The sequence below is a fragment of the Mirounga angustirostris genome, unplaced genomic scaffold (genome assembly GCF_029215605.1).
Source record: "Mirounga angustirostris isolate CCGP_5_RB_7025 unplaced genomic scaffold, mMirAng1.0.hap1 SCAF_17, whole genome shotgun sequence".
NCBI classification, from domain to species: Eukaryota; Metazoa; Chordata; class Mammalia; order Carnivora; family Phocidae; genus Mirounga; species Mirounga angustirostris.
In genome coordinates this window covers 56703830-56728248 of record NW_026991725.1, presented here as the reverse complement: position 1 = coordinate 56728248, position 24419 = coordinate 56703830, and the positions used below count along the sequence as shown (strand labels likewise).

The following is a 24419-nucleotide window of genomic DNA, read 5'->3' as shown; positions in this document are numbered from 1 at the left end:
TGCCCCCCTTGCATTGTGGCCTCTGGCTCAAAGACGTCCCACCTCAAGTTAATGGTGACCTACCCTTCCCCACGGAGTCATTCCTCCAGAAAGCATCCACCCTCTAAGCCAGGCAATGCCGAGGGCACCCTTGTCATTGCAAGTGCCCTTTCATCTGAGATTTGCTCTGGTAGAAAACAGGAAAAGTCCCACTGACCACATGGGCCCAGAGATTCTCTAATGGTCATTTGCAGTTTAAGATTCTAAGGATTCCATGGGATACCATCATCCTCATGAGGGAGGCTGTTCTTCCTCTCTTCTGCTTCCCACTTACCAATGTCAACTCATCCTGCACTCTCCAGGGTCAGATGCTAGCCTTCTCTTTGTTCCTTGGACAAATACTCCCCCATTTAAGGCCTTTGCCCTGTCCCTGCTGACCAGAGCTTATCACTGGGTCTCAGATCGCGGGTTACCTCCTCACAGATACAGGGATTTCAATACCACCTCTCCACCAACTACCCTCTAAAACATTGGCCAGTTTTATCCCCTTGAGAGAATGTTCTATGCTCCCAGGCTTATTGTCTCAAAGACTGGCTGTTATTAGTAAATGCATAAAGGGGGAAAATGCTCTAGATTAAAGAAAGGCTGTCCCAGGCAGAGATGGAGCTCCCAGGCTCCACAAAGAGTGGCTGACTGATGAAAAAGGTGGAAAGGTGGGAAAAAAGGAAGCTCTGACAGAAGGGAGAATGCAAGAGAGGAACAGCCATTGGAAGGAGGAGCCTGGGGAGAGACACCAGGAAAAGACAAAACTCTCTGGCCTATGACTTTGTAAAGGGGCTGCCGCCCCAGGCAGCCGGGTTCTCCAGCCAGCAGGCCCGTCCCACCCCGTCCTGGCACAATGCTTACAGGTTGTCAACTCTTTCCAGCCATCCACCCGGCAAGGAGGTGATGTTCTGCGGCCAGCTCAGGCCAGGAGGAGGGCGCAAACCTTTGTCTCGCCTCCTCCGCAGAGCTGACCTCAAGCCCGGGGAGGGGGACGGAACTGCGGCAGGGGGGCCTCCCAGTTCCCACGCATCCACATGCTGCCACCACGCACACTCCCGAACACACCTGCTCGGCCCGCTTCACACGCCTCCACGCCCCGTTCCAGTAGGACACACTCCCACTCAGAACACACACTCTCGGAGCAACTCTGACCACACAATCCCAGAGGCGCACACACATACACACACACACACTCAGGAACTCCTTCTCCGACACACACAATCCCTCTCTCACCCGCGCACACGCGCTCGCCACGCCCTCGAACGCGCAGCCCCGCCCCCGCCCCGCCCCGCCCCCGTTGCCTGGCAACAGGGGCCCCGCCCACTGGGCGTTGGCGGCGGCGGCGGCGGCGGCGGCGGCCCGACTGCGGGCCGCGGGACCCACCCGGCCCCGAGAGCCGTCTCTCTGCTTCCCCAGCCGCGCCGCCCGGTCCGTACCTGCCTAAAGTCAACATTGCCGAGGCCTCCGCAGCAGTCGGGCCCCGCCACAGAGCTGCGCATCGGCTCTGCTCCCCGCCGTCACATCCCCTCAGCCAGGCCACCTCTAGGGGGCCTCCGCCGGGACCTCACGGCCGCCCACTCACCCCCCAAAGTCCCCTGTCGTACCGGGAAGCTGTGCCGCCCGGGGCGCTTTCCCTGTGACCCCCAAGTTCTCTCAGCCTTCTGGGAAATGTAGTTCCCCGTCCCCGCGAGGCGCCACTGCCCTGGAGCTCGCGACGGCATCTCGAGGAGCCGAGACCTAGTAGCCCCGGGGTCGTACGCCGCGGTGACCGCCAGTTACGGGGCGGCCCTCCCCTAGACCCTTCGGTCCCCGGCTCCCGCACCCGGCCCGCCAACTGACCTGGCCTCCCTGTCCTTGGCTGGCGGTGGGGCTCCGAGCCGGCGGCTGCGGGTCCTAGGTATAAGTAGCTTCCTGCGCAGCCCCCTGCGGACTTGGACTTTGGCCCAGGCTCGGGGTCCCCCGCCCCCCTCCGAGATTTGCTTTTGCCCAGAGGCGGTGCAGGCCGAGCACACCCTGTAGCCTCCTGCAGAGGCTACTCCTCGGGACCCTGGGCCCCCGCCCCCACGGCCTCCCTATTCTTTGGCTCGGCCGGAGACACCTCCTCCACTCCTTTGTTCATTCATTCTCTGGTTCACTCACCGGGTACTTGCTGAACTCGTCTGTGTGCTGGGGTTACAGTGGGGAACAACACAGGTCCCTGCCCTCACTGTCTCCTAACAGAAGAGACAAAACATGAATAAAGGATTATAACCTGGAGAAGTACTGTGATGGAAAGAAAGCAACTGGGGGCGACGGCCGATGCTAATAAGCCAAGGTGCCTTAGGATCCCTTGCTGGAGGCCGGAACACAGGAGAAGGTGCAAGACAGGTGAAGTGTAGGGGCAGGACAATTCCGAAGAGAGACCATGTGTGCAAAGGCCAGGAGACAGGGCAGAATTAGGGGTACTTCAGGAATCCAGAAAAGGCTGATGATCTGTGGAGTCGTGGCGGAGGAGGCAGAGTGGGAGGGAAGGAGTTTAGGAAAGCAGGTGGGATTTTAGATGGTCAGGTCTAAGGGAGCCCCTTTTGCAGCCAGGTGTTAATATATAGGGAAACAGAGTCCCAGATTTTCGCAGTCTCCCAGCTAGCTGTGAGCCCAAGCGGGACTTTTGCCAAGCCAGCTGCTTCCTGATTCAGGTGGCCTGCTTCTCGATTCTGTCACGCTTAGCCCTGAGCACCTACGGTCTTGAGCATCTGCTGAGCAGCCACTGTGTGCCTGTCCCTGGGTTGTCCCCTTTACAGATGGCCCCAACCTTTACAACATCCCTAGCGTGGGGCAGGCCCACCAACCAGACAGGGAGGGCAGGAAGGACACTGGCTTTGGAGCATGCACTAGGTCTATAACTACGGGCAAATTTCAGCGTCCTCAAATGTAAAAGGGAAGGGGCGCCTGGGTGGCTCAGTTGGTTAAGTATCTGCCTTCAGCTCAGGTCCCGGGATCAGACAGAGCCCCACATTGATCTCCCCGCTCAGTGGGGAGTCTGCTTCTCCCTCTCCCCTGCTGCTCTCCCTGCTTGTGCTCTCTCTCTCTCTCTCTGTCAAATAAATAAAACCTTAGGGTGCCTGGGTGGCTCAGTTGGTTAAGCGACTGCCTTCGGCTCAGGTCATGATCCCAGAGTCCCAGGATCGAGTCCCGCATCGGGCTCCCTGCTCGGCAGGGAGTCTGCTTCTCTCTCTGAACCTCCCTCCTCTCATGCTCTCTATCTCATTCTCTCTCGAATAAATAAATTTTAAAAAAAATCTTTAAAAAATAAATAAATAAGGGCACCTGGGTGGCTCAGTTGGTTAAGCGACTGCCTTCGGCTCAGGTCATGATCCTGGAGTCCCGGGATCGAGTCCCGCATCGGGCTCCCTGCTCAGCAGGGAGTCTGCTTTGCCCTCTGACCCTATCCCCTCTCATGTGTTCTCTCTCATTCTCTCTCTCTCAAATAAATAAATAAAATTTTTTAAAAAAAATAAAAAAATAAAAAAATAAAAATAAATAAATAAAACCTTAAAAAAAGAAGTAAAAGGGAAATACACATCGGTAAAACTCAGTACACATGATCTGACCCACAGGAAGTTCATTACCGCTGGCCACAACAGGGCTTAGTACACAATAGGTGCTCAAAGCTGATTTGCCTACAGTCGCCAAGAGGCAGGCGTGCTCCCCTCCTCAGGGTGTCCAGGCAAGGCCTGCCGGACCCCCGGGGTCAATGCTGGGGAACCCGCCAAGGCAGAGTGGTCCAAAGGGCCCTCCCCCCTACCCCAACCCCCTGTCTACCTTCCCGAAGCCCCAGTTTTCTCCTGACCTACCTGGCTGCTCCCATTGTTTTTTAAGCCAGAAAAATGAGTTTGTGTGTGTTTGGTGTATCTGGGAACAAAGAAAGGTAAACGTCAGAGGTCACACCAGAGCTGATGCAACTAGAGGAATCCACTCCTCCAGCCCGAATCCACCCCCTGCCCCTTTCTGTGAAAACACCCAGGCGTGGGGAAGCCAGACTGCAGCTTCAGTGTGGTGGGACTGGTTCGGATCAAAAGCCTCCTGCCCAAGATAGTTTGGGGCAGAATTCTCTGCCAGGGCCTTTTGAAAACTCCCAGGTCTGAGAGCTTGCAGAAATCATCCAGGCCAACCTCTCACACCAGGATATTCCTTTTGCAGCATCCCTCGCAAGTAGACAAGTCACTTCTGTTTACATGCCTCAAGTGATGGGAGGCTCACCACTTCTGGAGGTAGCCTGTTCCAGTCTTGGACAGGGTGTTTTATTCATGAAACAGACCCAAAGCCACCCTTCCTGAACTTTTAACAAATAGAGCTCCTTTCTACCCTCGGGGTTATCTCTCTTTTCCCCTTGATTATTCTTCAGATAATGGGAAGCCATTATCACAGACTATCTCCCAGGTGGCTCCAGGGCAAACATTTCCCAATGACCTCTCTGGCCAGGAGTTTGACACGAAGGGATCAAAACTAAAAGCCATTCCTTCATTGCCTTCCGCCTCCTCTCCCGCAGCCTCCACAGATATTGGATCTGGCTACCTGGCTCCCAGCAATCACTAAAATGGGCTTTTATTACAAAAATTAGCATCTGCATATTGGGTACCTTTGGGTAAAACCTAAACCTTTCCCTACTCTGAATCCATTTACTGTTCATAAAATAGGTGTAATAATAGCTCTTGAGCAAGGCTGAAATAAGGATTAGAGTTAGCGATATGCAAAATGTGCCCAGCACCCAGTGGGTTCCCAATCAATGTTTGTCTCCCTCTCTTGTATATAATTGAGACTCAGCAGTTACGATCACACTCATAACACTCATGGGTACGCTGGGGTCTAGGGCCAGTCCAGCTCAGGGGTCCACTGAGTTCCTGGGAAGAGAGGGAGTGAGAAGCCAGCATGAGGAGACAGCTTGGGCTTGGGGGGCGGCGGTGTGCAGGGGGAGGCTGGGCAGCCTGCACTGCAGGTCACACCCATTATCAGGAGTTTTTTAAAACCAGGAGGGTAAGGAGGGGTTGCAGCCCAATGCCCAGTGCCTCCCTCCTATATTCAGGCCCCACTGCCCCCACTTGGCCCAAGGAGGGTCCAGGAATGGGAGAGAAGCAGGTTCAGCAGGAGCCGGGGAGGGAGCTGGGGCAGGGCAGTGCTGTGGATCATGAGTAAACCCTCTCTTGCTCCCCAGACTCAGGAAGGAGCCTCCCCCACGCCCCCCCACCCACCCCCGCCATTGGTGGGAAGAGGGCTCAGCAGTAGACTCACCTGAATCCAGCCATTTAAGGCCCCAGCAACTCCAGCAAGGAGTGGGGACTGGCCAACCTCCCTGACCCCTCCGCAGTGCACAGAGCAGCCAACCGCTGCCTTCCTGCTGGCCTCTTTGCTGTCCCCGGAACACCCTCACCTCAGGGCCTTTGCGCACGCTGTGCCTTCTGCCTGGAATGTGCTTCCCTCCAAAGTCCTCACAGCTCCCTCCCTCACCTCCTTTGGGTCCAGTATCAGCTTTCTGCCCTGTGGAACATGTCAACCTCCCCCAACCCCACTCTCCATCCCCTCACCCCTTTATTCCCCTCCACAGCCCTTAGAGTTATCTAACAAATTGATTTAGCTTATTTATTCATGCAGTGTGGTGTCAGTCTCCCCGGGGTAGAATGTGAGCTTGAGGATGGGGCTTTTTTTATCCCTTTATACACAACTCTTTCTGTGGTACCTGGATCACGCCTGACATAAAGCAGGCACTCGATAAGGAATGAATGAATGAATGAATGAATGAATGAATGAATGAATGAATGAATTGTTCTACCACTCCCAAATTTGGGGTATCCATGGGCAAACCACCTCTCTGGGCCTCAGTGACCCTGCCTAAGGAAAGGGAAGGGGGACAGGACCCTTGAACAGGAAATCAAAGCAACCCGTGAGCCGTGAAGTCTCCACCCCACCACTCCCTGGCTGGGGGTCTGGAGCAAGTGACTTACCCTCTCTGTCGCTCAGCAGAAGAGAAAATTCTACCCATAGAAACAAAGCGCTAAGCTATTTGGGCTCTTGCAAAGCTGTAGGCTCAGCTCTCGGCACCGGTTCCCTTTATAAGTCCTCAAAGTGCCCTGTGAGGTGGGAAGTGTTATTCTGGTTTCCCGGGTGAGGGAACTGACTTGTGTGGAAGGGACCGGCCCGTAGTCAGACAGCTGAGTATGTGATGCGCTTCAAGCCGGCCAGCCCAAAGTCACACATGGCCTTTTACCACTATGCAATCCTGCTTCCCTAGGATGGGGAAAATGATATAAAAGTGGCCCAGCGCAGGCTCAGCACTTATTCAAATATTCAATGTTCAAAACACATCACGTTTCTGCTCCATTCTCTGCTTCTTTTCATCACATCCATCCTTCAAGGTCCAGGTAAGCTTCATCTTTTCTAAGAAGCCTGACTACTCCTGTAAGGACGAAGGCAAAGCATTCTTCCTCACCATGGCCCCACGTGGTCCTGTATGGCCCAGGTGCAGCCCGCCATTCCAGCTCTTACCCTCTGTTCTCCAGCCACACTGACCTCGTCTCAATTGCTTCCAGCCACAGGGCCTTTGCACCTCCGGTTCCTTGTCCGACACACTCTTCCCTTCTCTTCTTGAAGAGCAAGGGCATTTCCTTTTGGCCACCATTGCATCTCTGGCGCCTGGCACAAACCCAGAGCCTCTGCCAAGCACTCATCGAATTTACCAAAGGAATCGATGAGGGAAGGGAGGCCAAGACTGAATTTTAGCCCAGGGAAGTTATCCCTCAAAACTGGAAACAAAGTAACAATATTTCAGACAAACAAAAGGCTGAGAGAATTCATCACCAGCAGGTAAGAGGAAAATGACCCCAGTCAGAAGCCCAGGAACACAGGAAGGAATGAAAAGCGCTGGAAAAGTTAGATCCCAATGAGTATTAGATGTTTATAAGAATAAAAATATCTCGTGGGGGTTAAAATGTTTATCTTGGTAACTGAGGGAAAAGGTATGAAAAACCCTCTAGGGCCACAGATTTGAACAACATGATGAACCAAATCTCTACCGCGATCTTCTCAGAACTCTCCTCCCAGAAAGTGCAGAACATACATTCTTTCCAAGGTCACAGACGATATTTGCCAAAATCGACCATATGCTGGGGCATAAAGCAAATCTCAGGAGATTTCAAGGGATTGAGATCACATAGTTTATCCTTCTAAACACTGGGATTAAGCTAGCCAGCAAGAAGATGGCTAAAACGTCTCCCAATGTTTGGAAATGAGACAATACATTTGTTTTTGAAAACCCAGAGATGAGGGGCGCCTGGCTGGGTCAGTCGGTGGAGCATGTGACTTGATCTCCGGGTTGTAAATTCAAGCCCCATGGTGGGTGTAGAGATTGCTTAAAAATAAAATCTTAAAATAATAATAATAATAATAATAAATAACTCCCAGAGATGAGATCCAGTTGGCTCCCCATGGGCCAGGTGTCTAACCACGGACCAGAAAGGGCAGCTGAGGGTGTGAGCACTACACCTGGCTAGACTAGGTCAGGTGACCAACCCTGGTCAAGCCACAGTGGCCGGGGAGTGGCGCGTGTCCGGACTCCAGGAGAATATGGCATTTCCCATTTCCCACACTGGTGGGGTGGGGGCAGCACCTTGAGCCCGCTGAGTGCTGCAGGGGCTAACAGGGATGCCAGCCAAGCAGTACCAAGCAGTCCCTGCCCCAGATGCTCAGAGGTGACCAGAGTCTCAGCAGCTCTTTACCATACCGTGAAAACTGCGCAGCAGGGCTGTGCCCAGGAAGGAGGCAGGGAAGCAAGGGCTGGAAGCAATCAGAACTAAGGACTGGGGACACCTGGGTGGCTCAGTTGGTTAAGTGTCTGCCTTCAGCTCAGGTCATGATCCCAGGCTCCCGGCATGGAGTCCTGCGTCGGGCTCCCTGCTCAGCAGGGAGTCTGCTTCTCCCTCTGCCTCTCCCCACGCAGAACTAAGGATTGAAGTTCCCAGCAAAGACACTGCCTCTTGTGGAACATGGGTCACCTTAATGTGTGGAGTCTCGTGTAGGATCATCTCCTTAGGATAGAGCCCAGAGGCAAAGGATCCAGACAGCCAGCCACACTGCTCCCTGAAGGTTTCTGCCTCTGCACTATGGAGAATGACATGGATGGACCTAGAAGGCATCGTGCTAAGTGAACTGAGTGAGACAAAGAAAGGCAAGTACCATATGATTTCACTCACAGGTGGAATCTAAAAAACAAAACAGAGGAACAAACCAACAAAAACCGGAAACAGAAACAGATTCATAAAGACAGAGAGCAAATTGATAGTTGCCAGAGTGGGGGAGGAGAAGGGGGGGTGATGAGCCAAAAGGGGTGAAGCGGAGAAGGAGGACCAGGCTTCCAGGCCTGGAGTGAATAAGTCACGGGGATGAAAGGCACAGCACGGGGCATGTACTCAAGGTTATTATCATAGCGCTATGGGGTGACCGACCGTAGCTACACTTGGGGTGAGCATAGAACAATGTACACACTTGTCCAATCGCCGTGTTGTATCTCCGAAATTAATGTGACACTGTGTGTCAGCTACACGTCAATAAAAAATAAATCAACAGGGTTCTTGCCTCCGCAGAAGGGTGAAGTCTCCATTTCCCTGACTCGTCAACCTGGAGTATGATTATTCCAAACAGGGTTAACATTAATTTAATAGTTGAATAATTATACTTTATTTAATTTGACATCCCCCCCACCCTGTTATTTGTGATGTTGGACATTTTCCTGTGTGCTTTCCTTTTTGGTAGGAATAGTGTTTTATTTGCCCTATTTACCAAGGCACTTCCTGTGCCTTCTTTCAAGAAGACTCATGAGCCTGACTCAGCCGTCTCTTGAACTTACTTAATGAAATGAATCAGGCTGTTGTCAGTTTTATGTGATTAAAAACTCTTTTTACCTGCAGAATTTTCCAACCCACCAAAAACTTGCACGCATTGTACAATAAACCCATATATCCTCCACTTAGGTTTACCGATGACCATTTCCCAGTGTTTGCTTTATCTGTTTATAGGTAATTTTTTTTTTTAAGATTTTATTTCTTTATTTGAGAGAGAGCGAGAGAGCGAGAGAGCAGGGGCAGGGGGCGGAGCAAAGAGCCCGATGCGGGGCTCGATCCCAGGACCCCGGGATCATGACCTGAGCCGAAGGCAGATGCTTAACCAACTGAGCCACCCAGGCGCCCCTGTAATTTTTTTTTTTATCGACTATGTGAAAGTAAGTTGCAGACTCTTTGCCCCTAAATACTTCAGGGGATATTTCCTAAGAACTAAGATGTTTTCCTCCAAAACCTCAAACAATGACCTAAATCAGGAAGTTTTTCCTTACTCTCTTTCACAGCATTGACATTTGCGGAGAGCACAGGGGATTTTGCAGCCTGCCCTCAAGTAGGTTTTGTCACCCACGATCACCTCCCACCCCCTGCAGGCTGTGCCTCAATGGGCCGGAACATCATCAAAATGCTGCATCCTCCTCCGGAGTATGATGTGAGGTCCTGCTGTGGGTCCTGGTGCGGGAGCTTTGATCCCTGCGAGCGTCAGATCTCTCCTCCTCAGAGGTATGCGGGGTTCAGCTGTGTTCTTTCTTCTGAATTACTGGTCTGTCATTGCCTTCTGACAGGTTGCTCTTGCTTTCATAAACCTGGGGCTTTATAGCCCAGCTTGGGAGGGCAGCTCAGGCACAGCCGGCTTCCGCGGTGCCCAAGGGGACAGCAGGGTGAGCTGTCCTCCCAGCCCCTGGCCAGTGGGCCCTGCTGCCCAGTCCTCGAGTCCTTGTGTCCTGGCATCCCAGCTGTTTATAGAGGACCCCACGGCCACCTCCTGGTCTAGCTTCCATCCCTCCTCGGGCCTCGGCCTCTCCATCTGCAACGGGAATTGCCAGGGCTAGAACCTGTTACCTTTCCTGGTAAGGACGCTCAGCATTTGAGTGGGACCATGTTTTGTGGTGTGGGTGTCCCTGACCCTCACCTTGAAATACATCCCCAACCCGAAACACCCCCAAAACATGTCCAAATGTGCTGGTGTGGTTTGCTTCGACTTCTTGTGCTCTGGTGACCTACCTTGAGAAGGACACATCCTGGGTAACTGCTGCCCCTTTAGCCTGGGCCCCAGAACCAACACACATGGGGGAGACCTGAACTCAGTTCGGCCCCGCTGACGGCAGACTGAAGCAGAGCCACCAGCCAAGTTCAGACTAGACCGGCCAACCTACCCTCACCCCACAGACCTGTACGTGAGCATAAACACCTGCTATAAGCCCCCGAGTCTGGGGTGGTTTGTTATGCAGCATTATCATAGCGAGAGCTGACTGATACAATCCGGGTTCGAGGACCAGGGTGGGCAGGTCCTAGAGGCATCTGCAGGCCTTTGCTTCCTCATCAGTATAATTGTACCGTACTGGTACTGATCTTATAGGCTTGTTGTGAGGATCAGAGGTGATAATGCTCTCTGCACAGTGCCTAGGGCATAGAAACTATTTAGTCAGTGTTCGTTATTATTATACTCTCACCACTGCGGCTACTGTTACCCTTAGCAGTGACCATCGGGATCCAGTAGGGAGCCCTAACCTCCACCCTCAAGGGCTCGGACAGTCTGAGGTTAATGAATTGGAAGGAGAGTTGGCCCTAGGTGAAGGGGAGTAGCCCCCAGGAGCACTCTGCCCTGGTCCCCGAGTTGCCCCCTCCCTGACCCGTACTCCCCCAGTGAGCATCTGGAGCAGGCTGCTCGGGGACCAGATGGCTAAGTGCCTGCTGGTGAGGCCCGGCCAGGTCAAAGTGACCCACGGGCCATGGAAAACTCAGAGCCAGCCTGTTTCCCCCTCCTTCAGCCCAGGACTTCAATAACCAGCACTTTGAAATTACAGGCTAGCTACAGAGCCCAGTCCCTCATGGGAGTGTGAGTGTTAGTGTCTGGGTCTGTGTTTCTGAGTGTGTGTGTCTAGTTTACAGTGTGTGCGTGTGAATGGGTGTGACTGTTTCAGTGTGTAGTGGGGAGTGTGTCTCTGTGTGTTTGCCTGTGTTTGGGCGCCCGTGGGTGTGTGTATGTGTGATCTGTGTAGGGGGATGTATATGTCCATGTTGCAGTATGTGTGAGCGTGCGTCTGCGTTTCCAGGGCCGTGGGTGTGTTGTCTCCAGACTCAGAGCATTGCTGACAGAGGTTGCCTGGGACCCCACAGCGACACCACTCTCCTGTGCGCACTGGGACCAGACACACCTGAGGTCCCATCCCGGCTCTGCCACTTACCCACGAATGCAACCTGGGCAAATGTCCTGACCTCCTTGAGTCCCCAGTTCCTCATGGGCTTGTCATGAGGGTCAAAGGCAACAAGCCCTTTGACCGGCTCTCTGTGGGCGGTGTCTGCTGACCTACGGGAAGCTCAGTCATTCAGAAAGAGGAAGAGATGAACTGTGGACGGGCCAGGGAGGTGCAGGCCAGCAGCGACAGTGGTGAAATCACAGGAAGGGGTCCCAACGCCGAGGAGCTTGCAGTTGGCGCCAGGGGACCCAGGGTCATGGATTTCATCTCCTCATGGCCGCTCCATGTTTTTCGTGTTTTGTTTTGCTAATTAATACACTTTAGAGTACTTTAGCTTTCTAGGTAAAGTGAGCAGAGAGTACACAGAGTTCCCAGATACTTAAGAAAATTGGGGGGGGGGGGCGCCTGGCTGGCTCAATCGGTAGAGCATGCAACTCTTGATCTCAGGGTCATGAGCTTAAGCCCCGTTGGACATGGAGCCTACTTAAAAAAAAAAATTGTATTGAGATAAATTGCATTATTCTAACCATCTTATCTTCTTTTATTTTTTAACATTCAGTAATCAATGTATGAGAAAGGTCGCTTGAAGCATCTGTGATGATGATGTCAACCTTGACCGCTGGCTCACTATGGAGGGGGGTCATCTGCTGAGCAACCGCAGAAGGACGGTGCCAATCCATGAGTCCCTTGTGGGTCCTCTTCCGGCAAAGATCTCAAGTCTTAGAACCTTCAGCACTGGGAGTTTTTCTTGCAGTGATTCTCACAGTCTCAGTAGGCATCCGAACTGGTCTCTTCACGTTGCGATTCTTTGCCTTGGAGCCTCTGATCAAGTCAGCACGTACCTTCTCCAGAGATTTTCCTTTGCGGCTGCTTAGAGTCATTCTAATTCAGTGACCCACCACCTCGGGTCCCACGACTATCCTTCAGGTATCTTAAGAAGTGATGGCAGTGGTGTGGCCTCCTGACCGACTGGTTCCTCGTTCCTCAACAGGGCAGCAGGAGAAGACAACCCTACCTCCCCTACAGCTGCCACCGAGTCTTCCCCACAGAGCTATTTTAACCATTTTAAAGTGTACCGCTCAGTGGTTTTTAGTCACATTCACAATGTCGTGTGACCATCATCATGATCTAATTCCAGGACATCTCCATCACCCCACAGAGAACCCCTGTACCCATTAGGTGTCGCTCTGCACCATGCCACCCCAGCCCCTGGCCACTGCTAACCTACTTTCTGTCTCTATGGATTTGCATCTTCTGGAAGAATCATGCAGTTAGTGTGACCTTTTGTGTCTGGCTTCTTTCACTTAGCATAATGTTTTCAGGGTCCATCCACATTGTAGCACGTATCAGTACCTCGTGCCTTTCTATGACTGAGTAATATTTCATCGTCTGGTCGTAGCCCATTTGGTCCATCCATTCGTCTGTTGATGGATACTTGGATTGTTTGCATATTTTGGCTGTTGTGAATAATGCTGCTGTGGACATTTTGTGTACAGGTTGGGCTTTTCTTTCTTTTTTTTTTTTGTCATTTTTTTAATTCTTATGTTAATCCCCATATATTACATCATTAGTTTTAGATGTAGTGTTCCATGATTCATTGTTTGTGCATAACACCCAGTGCTCCATGCAGAATGTGCCCTCCTCGGGGCGCCTGGGTGGCTCAGTCGTTAAGCGTCTGCCTTCAGCTCGGGTCATGATCTCAGGGTCCTGGGATCGAGCCCCACATCGGGCTCCCTGCTCCGCAGGAGGCCTGCTTCTCCCTCTCCCACTCCCCCTGCTTGTGTTCCCTCTCTCGCTGTGTCTGTCTCTGTCAAATAAATAAATAAAATCTTTAAAAAAAAAAAAAAAAAAAAGAATGTGCCCTCCTCAATACCCATCACCAGGCTAACCCAACCTCCCACCCCCCTCCCCTCTAGAACCCTCAGTTTGTTTTTCAGAGTCCATCGTCTCTCATGTTTCGTCTACCCCTCCGATTTCCCCCCCTTCATTCTTCCCCTCCTGCTACCTTCTTCCTTTTTTTTTTTTCTTAACATATATTGCATTATTTGTTTCAGAGGTACAGATCTGAGATTCAACAGTTTTGCACAATTCACAGTGCTTACCAGAGCACATACCCTCCCCAGTGTCTATCACCCAGTCACCCCATCCCTCCCACCCCACCCCCCCACTCCAGCAACCCTCAGTTTGTTTCCTGCGATTAAGAATTCCTCATATCAGTGAGGTCATATGATACATGTCTTTCTCTGTTGGACTTATTTCGCTCAACATAATACCCTCCAGTTCCATCCATGTCATTGCAAATGGCAAGATCTCATTCCTTTTGATGGCTGCATAATGGTTGGGCTTTTCTTTTTAAACTTATATATATATATATATTTTTTTTTTTTTTAAAGATTTTATTTATTTATTTGGCAGAGAGAGACACAGCGAGAGAGGGAACACAAGCAGGGGGAGTGGGAGAGGGAGAAGCAGACTCTCCGCTGAGCAGGGAGCCCGATGCGGGGCTCGATCCCAGGACCCTGGGATCATGACCTGAGCCGAAGGCAGACACTTAACGACTGAGCTACCCAGGTGCCCCTAAACTTATATTTTTTAAGTAGGCTCCCCACCCAATGTGGGGCTTGAACTCACTACCTTGCGATCAAAGGTCACAAGGTCTACCGACTGAGCCAGCCAATCGCCCGCCAGGTCGCTGTTGTTTTTGTTTTTTAACGGATTCACTTTTCATTTCTCTTGGATGTTCTCTAGCAGTGAAATTGTTGAGTCATAAGATAACTCTATACTTAGCCTTTTGAGAAACTTCCAGACTGTTTTCCACAATGGCTGCGCCATTTTACACTCCCACCAGGAGCTCATGGGCGCTCCAACTTCTCCACAGCCTCAACAACACTTGTTCTTTCCTGTCTTTTTCATACTAGCCGTCCTCATAGGTGTGAAGCGGTGTCTCATGGTGGTTTTGATTTGCATTTCCCTGATGGCTAGTGATATTGAGCATCTTTCCCTGTGCGATTGGCCATCTGTCTCCTTTGGAGAAATGTCTGTTCAGATCCTTTGCCCATTTTTATTTGGGTTATTTGCCTTTCTATTGTTGAGTTCTAAGATAAAGGGTCATGACACACTCATTTAAAATGGAATGATGGCCATCTCTGCTTCTCAAGGGTGTCAGCCCTGCCCCCCGAGGAAACCCCTGTCCCTGTCCAAAGGTCCTGCCCCAGCCCTCCAGCGTTTTCACGCACCCCCAATCCCCATCTCTGGGGAAAATGGAGCACTCCTTCCCCTGCGAGCTTGCTTCCAGGCAAGCCCAAGACCTTTCACCCAATCAAGAGCTTTTTAGAGTGTTTTTCCAGACAAAAGCTGCTCTTTCTCTAAGCACCAGTGCGGTCCCCGCCTCGTGTGTATGCATAAATAGCTACAGCCGGCTTCTGCAAAATAGAATTATGTGATTTTTTTCTTCCAGGCACTACACATGAATGACTCCTAATTTTCTATTTCTCAGTTAAACTTCCCTTTCAGGCTCCAGATTCCTTCCACCTGTTGAACTCCTCCCCACCTCACGGCGGGAGGGGAGGGGTGGTCTTCCAGACCCCTCGCCCCCAGCCCCCTCCACTCCTAGTCCATGACCCGAGGCCGCCCTCCCTGCACCACCCAGACGCCTCCCTCCGCTCTCCCTCCCTGCCGCAAGGAATCAGTCATCAACAACCATAATTGTTCCTCTGAAAGAGCTCTGCTCCAGCCTCATCGGCTCCCAGCAGGACAGTCACCACAGCTGGCCTCCCTGCCTCCACCCTTTGTAGGGCAGCCTCCACCCCAACAGCAGGTGACTCCCCTGCTCAAAACCCTGCAATGGCTCCTTCCTGCACAGACCAGAATCCCATCCTCTCGGGCTGGTATGGGACACCCTTCCCGAGTCAACTCCTTCATTCGTGCAATTGCCCGAGCAGCTACTGCGTGGAAGGCACTGGGACACAGTAGAACAAAAGACGGGGCTTTGTGGCTTCTCCAGGCCTGAGGCTCTGTGAAGATAAGATGGCAGGAGGGTTCGTGGCTCCTTTGCCTATTGCCCCATACCTGCCTGCAGCTCTGTCCCGGTGCTTCCTCCCAGGAAGCCTTCAGCAGAAACGCCACAGCCCGTCCAGATGGCCTCTCCCAGCGGGAGACCAGCTGGGTCACTCTTGCAAAGCTCGACTCTGTCCCCAGGAGATGGAAGGAGAGGCCACACGGGTCACTCTCCCAGAAAAGGCAGTTGGGTCTGTGCTTTCCGCAGAATAAACACAGCATTCCCAGGTCCTCCCACCGGGGAAGCTGTCTCATCTCCCCAAAGCCCTGGTCTTTCCATGCAAGCCGCAAAGAACCACTGAGGCTCACGTATTGAATCTAGAATTCCAAGGAAATAGAAATAAAAATAGCCAGAGGAGGGAATGGAACCATGAAGGGCCAGGCAGACAATGTTTAGCCAAATGTGGGAATCCAGGAGAGGAGTCCAGGGGACTGGGAACAAGGTGGCATCAGCCAACATGTGCCCAGCACCTACTATGCACTGGGTACTAAATGGAGCACATCACAGACATCGGTCTCTTATTGGGTCTTCGGGTGAACCCAAGGAAGTACTGTTATCACCCCCATTTTATTCTACACGTAGGGAAACTAAGGCTCACAGAGTTGCCCGCAGTACTGTCCAGAATGTGAGTTCCGGCCAGATCAGCTCTCTTTCCCAGCTGCGTCATTCCCTAGCTGTACTTAAACGCCTCGTGCCTCAGTTCCTGCATCTATACAATGGGAATAATAGTAGTACCTATCTCACAGGCTCACTGGGAAAGCTCGATATATTAGTGCGTGCAGAACATTCAGAAGGGCAGGCACAAAGGAAACCCTGGATGCATGTGTGTAAGTGTTGTGATGCCCATTTGACAGGTGAGGGGATGGAAATTCATGAACAATTATGCGTTTGCCCATGGTCACGCAACCACTAAAAAGTGGAGCCAAGGGTCAAAGCCAGGTTTCTCCAACACCAGCACACACACTCTAAACCACCCACCAGTCAGCCTGATGCCAAAGAGCGTGAGCTACTGGCATGATTAACAAGACAGCAGGTCCTACACACATCAGGTCCCCTTAGGAGACCACAGTCACAGCCAAGGGTGAGCAATAAGACGGTAACACTTCATTCTGCAGCACACGGCCCAGGGTGTGCCTGTCTGTGCCTGGGTCCCCCAGCAGAGCAGTCCAGAAGAGAGTGGTTGACTGACTTTCAAAGCCTCGAGTTACTCCCATCAGAGGGCCTGGAATACACGCGTCTCTGGAGAGACTGGAAGGCATGGAAAATGGCTCCTCTGGGGGGCAATGAGTTGGGGGGGTGGTCTGTAACATAATCTTCCTCTTCCTCACTCATGGAGCTCTGGTCTTTGCACCGCAATGTGGCCCAACTAAAAGACTGTATTTCCCAGCTTCCTTTGTGGTTGGGTGGCCAATGATCTGGAAGCCTTGGAGTGGGACTAAGAAAGACCCTCTTTAAAGAGCCAATTAAACTAGGAGCCAGGTCTTTTTGCTCCTTTTCCTTTCTTCTTCTTCTTGCCTATAAACAGATGAGATGGCTGGAGCTCCAGCAGCCATACTGGATTGTGAGATGACTTTGGAGATGGAAGCCATAAACTGAGGATGGTGGACCCTGGGTCTCTGATGATTTCGTGGCACTGCCAAGCCAGCCCTCAACCCTACCTCCAGTCATCTATAATGTGAAAATTAATCCCTAATCTGTTTATGGGACTACAGTCAGTTATCTCTTACTAACTGCCAATTTCATTTTCTACCTTAACGAGCATCACCTTCAGAATCACCCAGAACTGGGTTTGAATTACGCCTCTACCTCCTACGTGACTAGAGTAAATCACTGATCGCTCTAAGCCTCAGTTTGCTTATCTGTTAAATGTCAGTAACATTTCCATCCTCACAGGGTGGTTGTGATAAGATAACCAATGTAAAGTGCTTAGCATAACACGCAGTCGCCGATGTTATGAGCCCTCACTTGCTGGTTCCCACCCACCTCTGTGGGTGTTACCGACTCCCACAGGGGCTTCCTCTTCCCTTGGACCTTCCCAAACCATTCCCATATGGTAAGTGGCAGCTCTAGGCTGACCGCCTTGGGGAGACAAAAGCATTTAAACACACCTCTGTTGTGGGCCCCCATGCCCATGGACCACGTGTCCGAAGAGGGCTGTCCTGGAAGATGTCACTGGCTCTGAGAGGTGCCCCCTGATGACACCCAGCCCAGACGAGCTCTCCCATCTTCTCTGATCTCACGGCACCCAGATCACCCTTGTGTTTGTGTTGCCTCCCACCAACGCAGGGAGCACAAACTCAAACTCAGCGTCATGGTCCTGCAACAAGCCAGGGGCAGGCCGAGGCAGGCGCGGGGCAGCCAGGAATTAGGCAGGCAACATCAGACGGGAAAACCAGACACTGCCCATCTCCTGATGGGAGAGCACAGCATCACCTCTGAACCATTCTCACCCAAAACAATCCAACCTGAATCTGCCCAAGCGCTAGACCCAAGCATCGGATTTCAGGAAAGACTAGAGACAGAAGAACAGACAGACACTATCACTGATCAATTCTCCACACTAATCAATTTCTCCAACAAATAAATTGCAATGGATCAAAAAGAGATGGATGAGGAGCCCATAGATGAGAAGAGACACACCCGGGGGCGCCTGGGTGGCTCAGCCGTTAAGCGTCTGCCTTCGGCTCAGGTCACGATCCCAGGGTTCTGGGATCGAGCCCCGCATGGGGCTCCCTGCTCAGCGGGGAAGCCTGCTTCTCCCTCTCCCACTCCCCCTGCTTGTGTTCCTGCTCTCGCTGTGTCTCTCTCTGTCAAATACTAAAATAAAATCTTAAAAATAATAATAATAATTACAAATGAAATAATATGATGTCTGAGGTTTGCTTTGGGTAGGTTCCGGGAGGAAACAAGATTGACCAGGGGTTGATAACTATACAGCTGCCAGGTTCCGGGGGGTTGGGGAGGGGGGTTCTTCACACTGTTCTCCCTGCTTTGTATCTGCTTGAAATTATCCATGAGAGAAAAGGTGATGCCTCGAGCAAGGGCGGTTCTGCCCCCTAGGGGATGTTTGGCAACATCTGGAGACATTTTTAGTGGTCACAAGGGGGGTGGGGGTTGCTGCTGGCTGCGGTCAGGGATGCTGCCGAACACCCTACAAGGCTCAGAACAGCCCCCACAATAAAGGATTACCCACCCCAAGTGTCTATGGTGCAGAGGTTGAGAAGCCTCCGGTCAGCGCTAAGCTGAGGAGTGGGAGCACCCAGCTTCTGCATTTGGGCAGCCCCTCCCGAGGGAGGTCTGGAAGCGGGAAGCCAGAGCAGGTACCTGGGCAAGGGGCAAGGCAGTCGAGGCCCAGCCAGGACTGTGCCCTGGACGAGCCGGTGGATGGCGGGCTGGCTGTTCTCTGACCGTTTCTGAGCATCACCCCAACAATTCAGACAAGGCAGTGACGGACTGGGAAATCCTCCACCCCCTTCACGGATGGATTGAGCTGGCGCTGCCCCAGGCTCCAGGCTGTGGGGGCACCGAGTCCCTGCTTTCGTGGGACTGGCACGCCCCAAAGAGATGAATGGCCAAAACATCGGGGCACCAGATGGTGAGGAGGGCTCTGGAAAAAAATGAGGCACGAGGGGGATGTGGGGGTGCAGTGCTAAGAAAGGAGGTCCCATCACTGAGAAGGTGACTTTGGGCCCAGTCTTGAGGGCATCTAGAGGCGGACATAGCAGCTGACACGGTACAGACATTCCTGACCTTCAACTTGGGAACCATCCTGGGTACGCAGGCAGGGACATTTCAGAACAAGTCCCGGGGCTCATTCCATTCCCCACCACCTAGCCCTCGGCCTGTGCCGAGTGGGGGTGCGGTTCCAGTGCTCTGGACAGCCCCACCCCAAAGCCGGAGGAAGCCACAAGTTCAAGGGCGCAGGTATAGGCAGGGAGGGGCGAGGAAGCCCAGAGGATTTTCAGAAGCAGAACGCAGCGAGGCCGAAACCAGCACTGCTCACCCCAAAGGGCTGAATCATTTGAAGAAGAAAGGATTCGGAAGGGCAGAGAGGAAGCCGCGGGGCTCTGGCAGGCGCCCAGGAGGACAAGGGCTGACCCGCCGGCCGGAGGCCCCTGGGAGGGAGCCACGCACGCAGCTAGCATGTTCCCATCAGCTGGCCCACAAAGGCCACGACTCGGTCCCCGGCACTCAGGAGTCAGCACCAGAGATGCAAAGAAAGCCCCTGCCCCTCGTGGATGAGTCTCTTAGCAGGAGAGAGAGAATTGGCAAGTCAAGCTATAAATAACACGATCCTTTCAAAGTGACGTTGAAAGCTCAGAATAAAACAGGGCCCAGGACTGGGAAGTGGGGCGAAGGGAAGTGTAGACTGTGGACCAGGAAGTCCAAGTGTGAGGAGGAGACAGGGGTGCAGGCTCAGAGGTGGGGAAGATGCAGCCCCAGGAGGTCTGAGAGGAGGGGAGGGAACTGCCAAGCGCCCAGGTCAGAGGGGGAGTCAGGGAATATGCAAAGGAGGAGCCCGCTGGGGGGCAGGGGATGCTGGATTCAGGAATTCGGGGTTATTGTGAGGGCATCTGGGAGCCGGTGAGGGTTTTAATCAGTGGGCTGATTTAATTTTGGTTTTACTGTGGTAGAATCCACATACCATAAAATTTACTGTGGCTACGTTTTCGATATACAGGTGCAGTGGCATTTGGTACTTCCGGTGTCATACAATCGCTACCTCTGTCTGGTTCCACGACGCTGTCACCACCCCCAAAAGGAAACCCTGAAGCCACTGGGCGGTCCCTCCGCATCCTCCCTTGCCCCAGCCCCTGGCAACCAGCAACCTGCTCTGTCTCTGCAGACTTGCCTCTGCTGGACATTTCACATATGCAGAATCACACAGTAGGTGGCCTTTGGTGTCTGGTGTCTCTTGATTTAATTTCTTAGAGGCCCCTCTGGTTGCCACAGGAGAAGGAGGGTCTGTAGTGGGGCATGGTTGAGGCAGGGAGGCCAGAAGGAGGCTGGAGGCCCCATCAGGTGAGGGATGCTGGTGGCCCGGAGAGGTAGGAGGTAGGCTGGTGAGAAAGGAGGGGACCCAGGTGCATCTTGGAGGCAGAGCCAACAGGACTTCCTGCACCTGGACCATGGCAGGGAGGGACACTGAGGACTCAGGGAGGACTCAGGGTTCGGGGCCTGAGCAGCTGGGACCATGGTGGTGGCAGAGTGGGATAGCGGAGACTGGGACGGGAAGACACGGGAGCCGAGTAAATCAAAAGTCACTTCAAGAATTTTAGAGTCACGTACAGGGGAAGGGTTGCTGCGGAAACTTTTAACACAAGCCAAGTCTGGAATGTGAACATCAGAGTGCAGTGGGAGGAGGAGGAGCTAAGTGAGATATTGTGCTGAGGACATGCACAATGCTCATCAATGACAGTGAGCCATCCACCTCCAGGTCCCTTGTGTGGAACTGGTCAGTTTCTCCTGCTCAATAGGATGTATATCAACAAGAAGGTAAGCACCCACTTACCTGTCTCAAAGCTTCAGGGCACCCACTCACCTGTCTACTTAGAGGAAATGTTTTTGGAGGCTTAGGGTCACCATGCACTGTTGCACAGGTTGAGCACTGTGCAACACCAAAAGGGTACTTTTACACAGACTGGCATTCTCCCTAGAGTTAGTGCACAACCTGCACAGTGCTGCCTGGCAGTCATGATCACTGTGGAATTGCTGGGTTTGTAAATAACGGGGCTCCCTTGAGAAGAGATGAGAATGTTTGTGAGAAACATGACAGTTTTCTCTGCTTCTGAAGGTCAAATGAACTCTGGCATTTAAACATAGCTGCTGGAGTTGCCCTAGATCCTGTGTTTTCTTTCTAAGAGGAAAAGCTTGGCCAGGGAAATGTCAACTCTGAGGTAGACCCAGCTGGCTTACACAGGCCTGCCACTGATGAGCTGTGCTATGTCACCTTGATCTCTGGGGCAGTGGGAAGCTCCCCAAGTCGCGCACGTAGGACCTGCCTCCTCTCAGGTCAGGGAGAACCCCTGCTTTGTTCAGTCTTGGGACGAACAGACAGAACCTCCCAGGGCTGGGCTGCCATGCTGGGCCATGCGGGCTGCGCGCTGCATATTGGGGATCTGTAGGGGAAGCCGTGCAGACGGGACCTGCCCTCTGGCAGCTTTATGGTGCAGGTCAGGAGAGCCCCCAGGCCGGGGCTCAAATCCCAGCTCTGCCCCTGGCTGGCTGTGCAACCTTAGGCAAGTCACTTCACTTCCCTGAGCCTCAGTTTTTTTCTTCTGCAAAGTGGGGACCTGTTGGGGCTCCTGGAAGGGACAGAGGGGTGTGTGGAGGGTCCCCGGCCAATCCTAGGGTCTGGGCTCTGATAACCCTGTCATGATCCCTATACCCATTCTTGGGGAGACAAGGGGAGACACTAACATACACCCCCTTGCACACTCACACATTCACACACAGAATCCTAGCCAGGTTTCAGAATCCTCCAAATACTCATCCTAAGCCAGGAAGTCTTACTGACTCTTTTGTTCTTCCTTTTTTAAGAAAGAGCTCTAACATACAGAACAGTGGAGAGAATAATAAGCAGCCCTTTGCTTTCCTGCAGCGAAGTCCTGCCCGGCAGGCATCCGTGGACGGTGGGAATGAGCTTGGCCAGAGGCAGCGCCCTCCCGCCCCACCTCGCTCCTCACCCTGCTGACCCCCGGGGCCTCCCTGGTTGTGTCTGTTCCCTCCTCTCTCACACTCGAATGACACCCCACGGCTGTCCCACGACGGTTCACGAGAAGCCGGCGACAGTGTGGCTGTTGCTGTTCTCTGGAAAGCCTCACGTTCCCTGCCTTCCTGCCTCTGCCTCAGTCTTTGCCAACGGGGTGGTGCCCTTGGGCTCCCCACTGCCTCGTTCTCCCCCGACCCCGGCCCAGGCCCCTCCCGGGAAACTCTGAGCCCTCCTGTGCCCGGGGCCTCTTCCCATCCCCACTGTGGCCAAAGAAATCGGAGAGCAGAATGTCCTTCCTCCCTCCCTCCTTTCCTTCTCCCATTCCTTCCTTCCTTCCTTCTAGAAATTTCTAAAATACAGAAAAATGGAAGAAAAAAAAAGCAAACCTGAAGTGACAACTTCTACATTTGTTCATTGTTGCTTCTCTCTCTCTCGCTCGCTCTGTTTGGGGCAAGGAGCAGCGGCGGAGTGCCTGGAGGGAGACAAGTCAGGGCCTGGCGTGGAAGGTGACTTCCGTTTCCCCCACCCCCACAAAGAACGGCTGTCATCCACTTCTGCTCGCTCCAGTCTGGCGGGAGAAAGGAGGGCCCCACTGTTGTCTTAGCTGGCCCTTCTCTGGTTATTAATGAGCTCCAGCACCTTCTCATAGCCTCATGGGTCAGTTTGAGTTCTCTTCTATGAACCTTGCCCATTTTTCTGTTGGGTTTCCAGCTTTTTTTCTTGTTGGCTTGCAGGCGTTCTTTGCAAGTGCTGGATACAGATTCGTTTTTGGAAGGGTTTGCTGTGAAATCTACGTACAATGAAATTAACCACTTGAAAGTGTAAAAGTCAGTGGCAGTTAGTACCTTCGCAGAGCTGTGGGACTACGACCTGTATCTACTTCCAAAATATTTTCATCACCACAAAAGAAAACCCCATTCACTTCAGTCCTCATTCCCTTCTTCCCCCGACCCCTGGCAACCACCCACCAGCTTTCTGTCCCTCTGGATTCTCCTCTTCTGGATATTTTCCGTAAATAGAACCACAGAAAGTGTGGTCTTTCATGCCTGGCTTCTTTCACTTAGCACAACATTTTTGAGGTTTATTCGTGTTGTAGCATGAGTCAGTGCTCATTCCTTTATATGGTTGAATAATATTCATCGTCTATACACACCACATTTCCTGCCTCCATTATTCCACTGATGGGCATATGGGTTGTCTTCACCTTTTGGTTATTGTGAATAGTGCTCCATGAATATTCACAGACAAGGATTTGTTTGAGTACTTGTTGTCAGTTCATCGGAGGGTACATCTCGGTGTGGAATTGCTGATTCACATAGTAATTCTGTGTTTAACTTTCTCACCAATTGGCCAACCTTTTCCCCAGTGGCTACAGCATTTTACAACAATGCCACCAGCCGTGTATGAGGGCTCCAGGTTTTCCACATCCTCACCAACACTTACTATTTCCCATGTCTTATTTTTTTTAAGATTTTATTTATTTATTTGAGAGAGAGAGAGCACACGCACAAGTGGGGGGAGGGGCAGAGGGAGAGGGAAAAGCAGGGCAGGGAGCAGGCAGCCCACGAGGGGCTCTATCCCAAGACCCTGGGATCATGACCTGAGCCGAAAGCAGATACTTAACCAACTAAGCCACCCTAGGCATTCCCACAGTTTCCCATGTTTTAAAATTACAGACATCCCAGGAGGTGTGATGTGATATTTCATTGCAGTTTTGATTTGTGCTTCCTTTTTTTTTTTTTTAAAGATTTTATTTATTTGAGAGAGAGAGAGAGCTAAAGAGGGAACACAAGCAGGGGGGAGTGGGAGAGGGAAGCTGAGCAGGAAGCTGAGCAGGAAGCCCAATGCGGGGCTCGATCCTAAGACCCTGAGATCATGACCTGAGCTGAAGGCAGACGCCCAACAACTGAGCCACCCAGGCGCCCCTGATTTGTGTTTCCTTAGTGAATAATGATGTTGAGCATCTTTTCACGTGCTTGTTGTCTATGTGTATATCTGCTCTGGAGTCATTTGCCCATTGTTAAATTGGATTGTCTTTTTGTTCGTGCGGTGTGGGAGTTCTGTATGTATTCCAGATTCTAGGCCCTTATCAGAAATATACTTTGAAGATATTTTCTCCCATTATGTCGGCTGTCTTTTCATTTTCTTTTCTTTTTTTGTCTTTTCACTTTCTTGATACTGTTCTTCAATGCACAAAATTTTAATTTTGATGAAATTAAATTTATCTGTTTTTCCTTTTGTTACTTATGCTTTTGGTGTCATATCTAAGAATCCTTGGCCAAGTCCAAGGTCATGAAGATTTATTCCTATATTTTCCTCTAAGAATTTTATAGTTTTAGCTT

The 24419-nt window shown here is 52.0% G+C and overlaps 1 protein-coding gene across 4 annotated transcripts in view; it reads right to left on the bottom strand.

The window, feature by feature from the left end:
* Nucleotides 1-22705, bottom strand: part of PEMT (phosphatidylethanolamine N-methyltransferase) — a 100279-nt gene extending 77574 nt beyond the window's left edge. Inside the window, exons 1-2 of one of the 4 annotated variants that reach the window (XM_064583258.1) lie at nt 22464-22705; nt 2164-2237 (exon numbers count right to left, since the gene is read on the bottom strand). Coding sequence is in view for 2 of the 4 variants with exons in the window: in XM_045889710.3 (XP_045745666.2) it covers nt 1090-1203 (114 nt within the window). In the remaining 2 variants the exon portion in view is untranslated. Of the gene's footprint in view, nt 1-1089; nt 1256-1460; nt 1635-1863; nt 1959-2163; nt 2238-22463 lie in introns of those variants that run through there. The other 3 variants (XM_064583259.1, XM_045889712.3, XM_045889710.3) reach the window with 3 other exon arrangements.
* Nucleotides 22706-24419: the final 1714 nt, after the last annotated feature.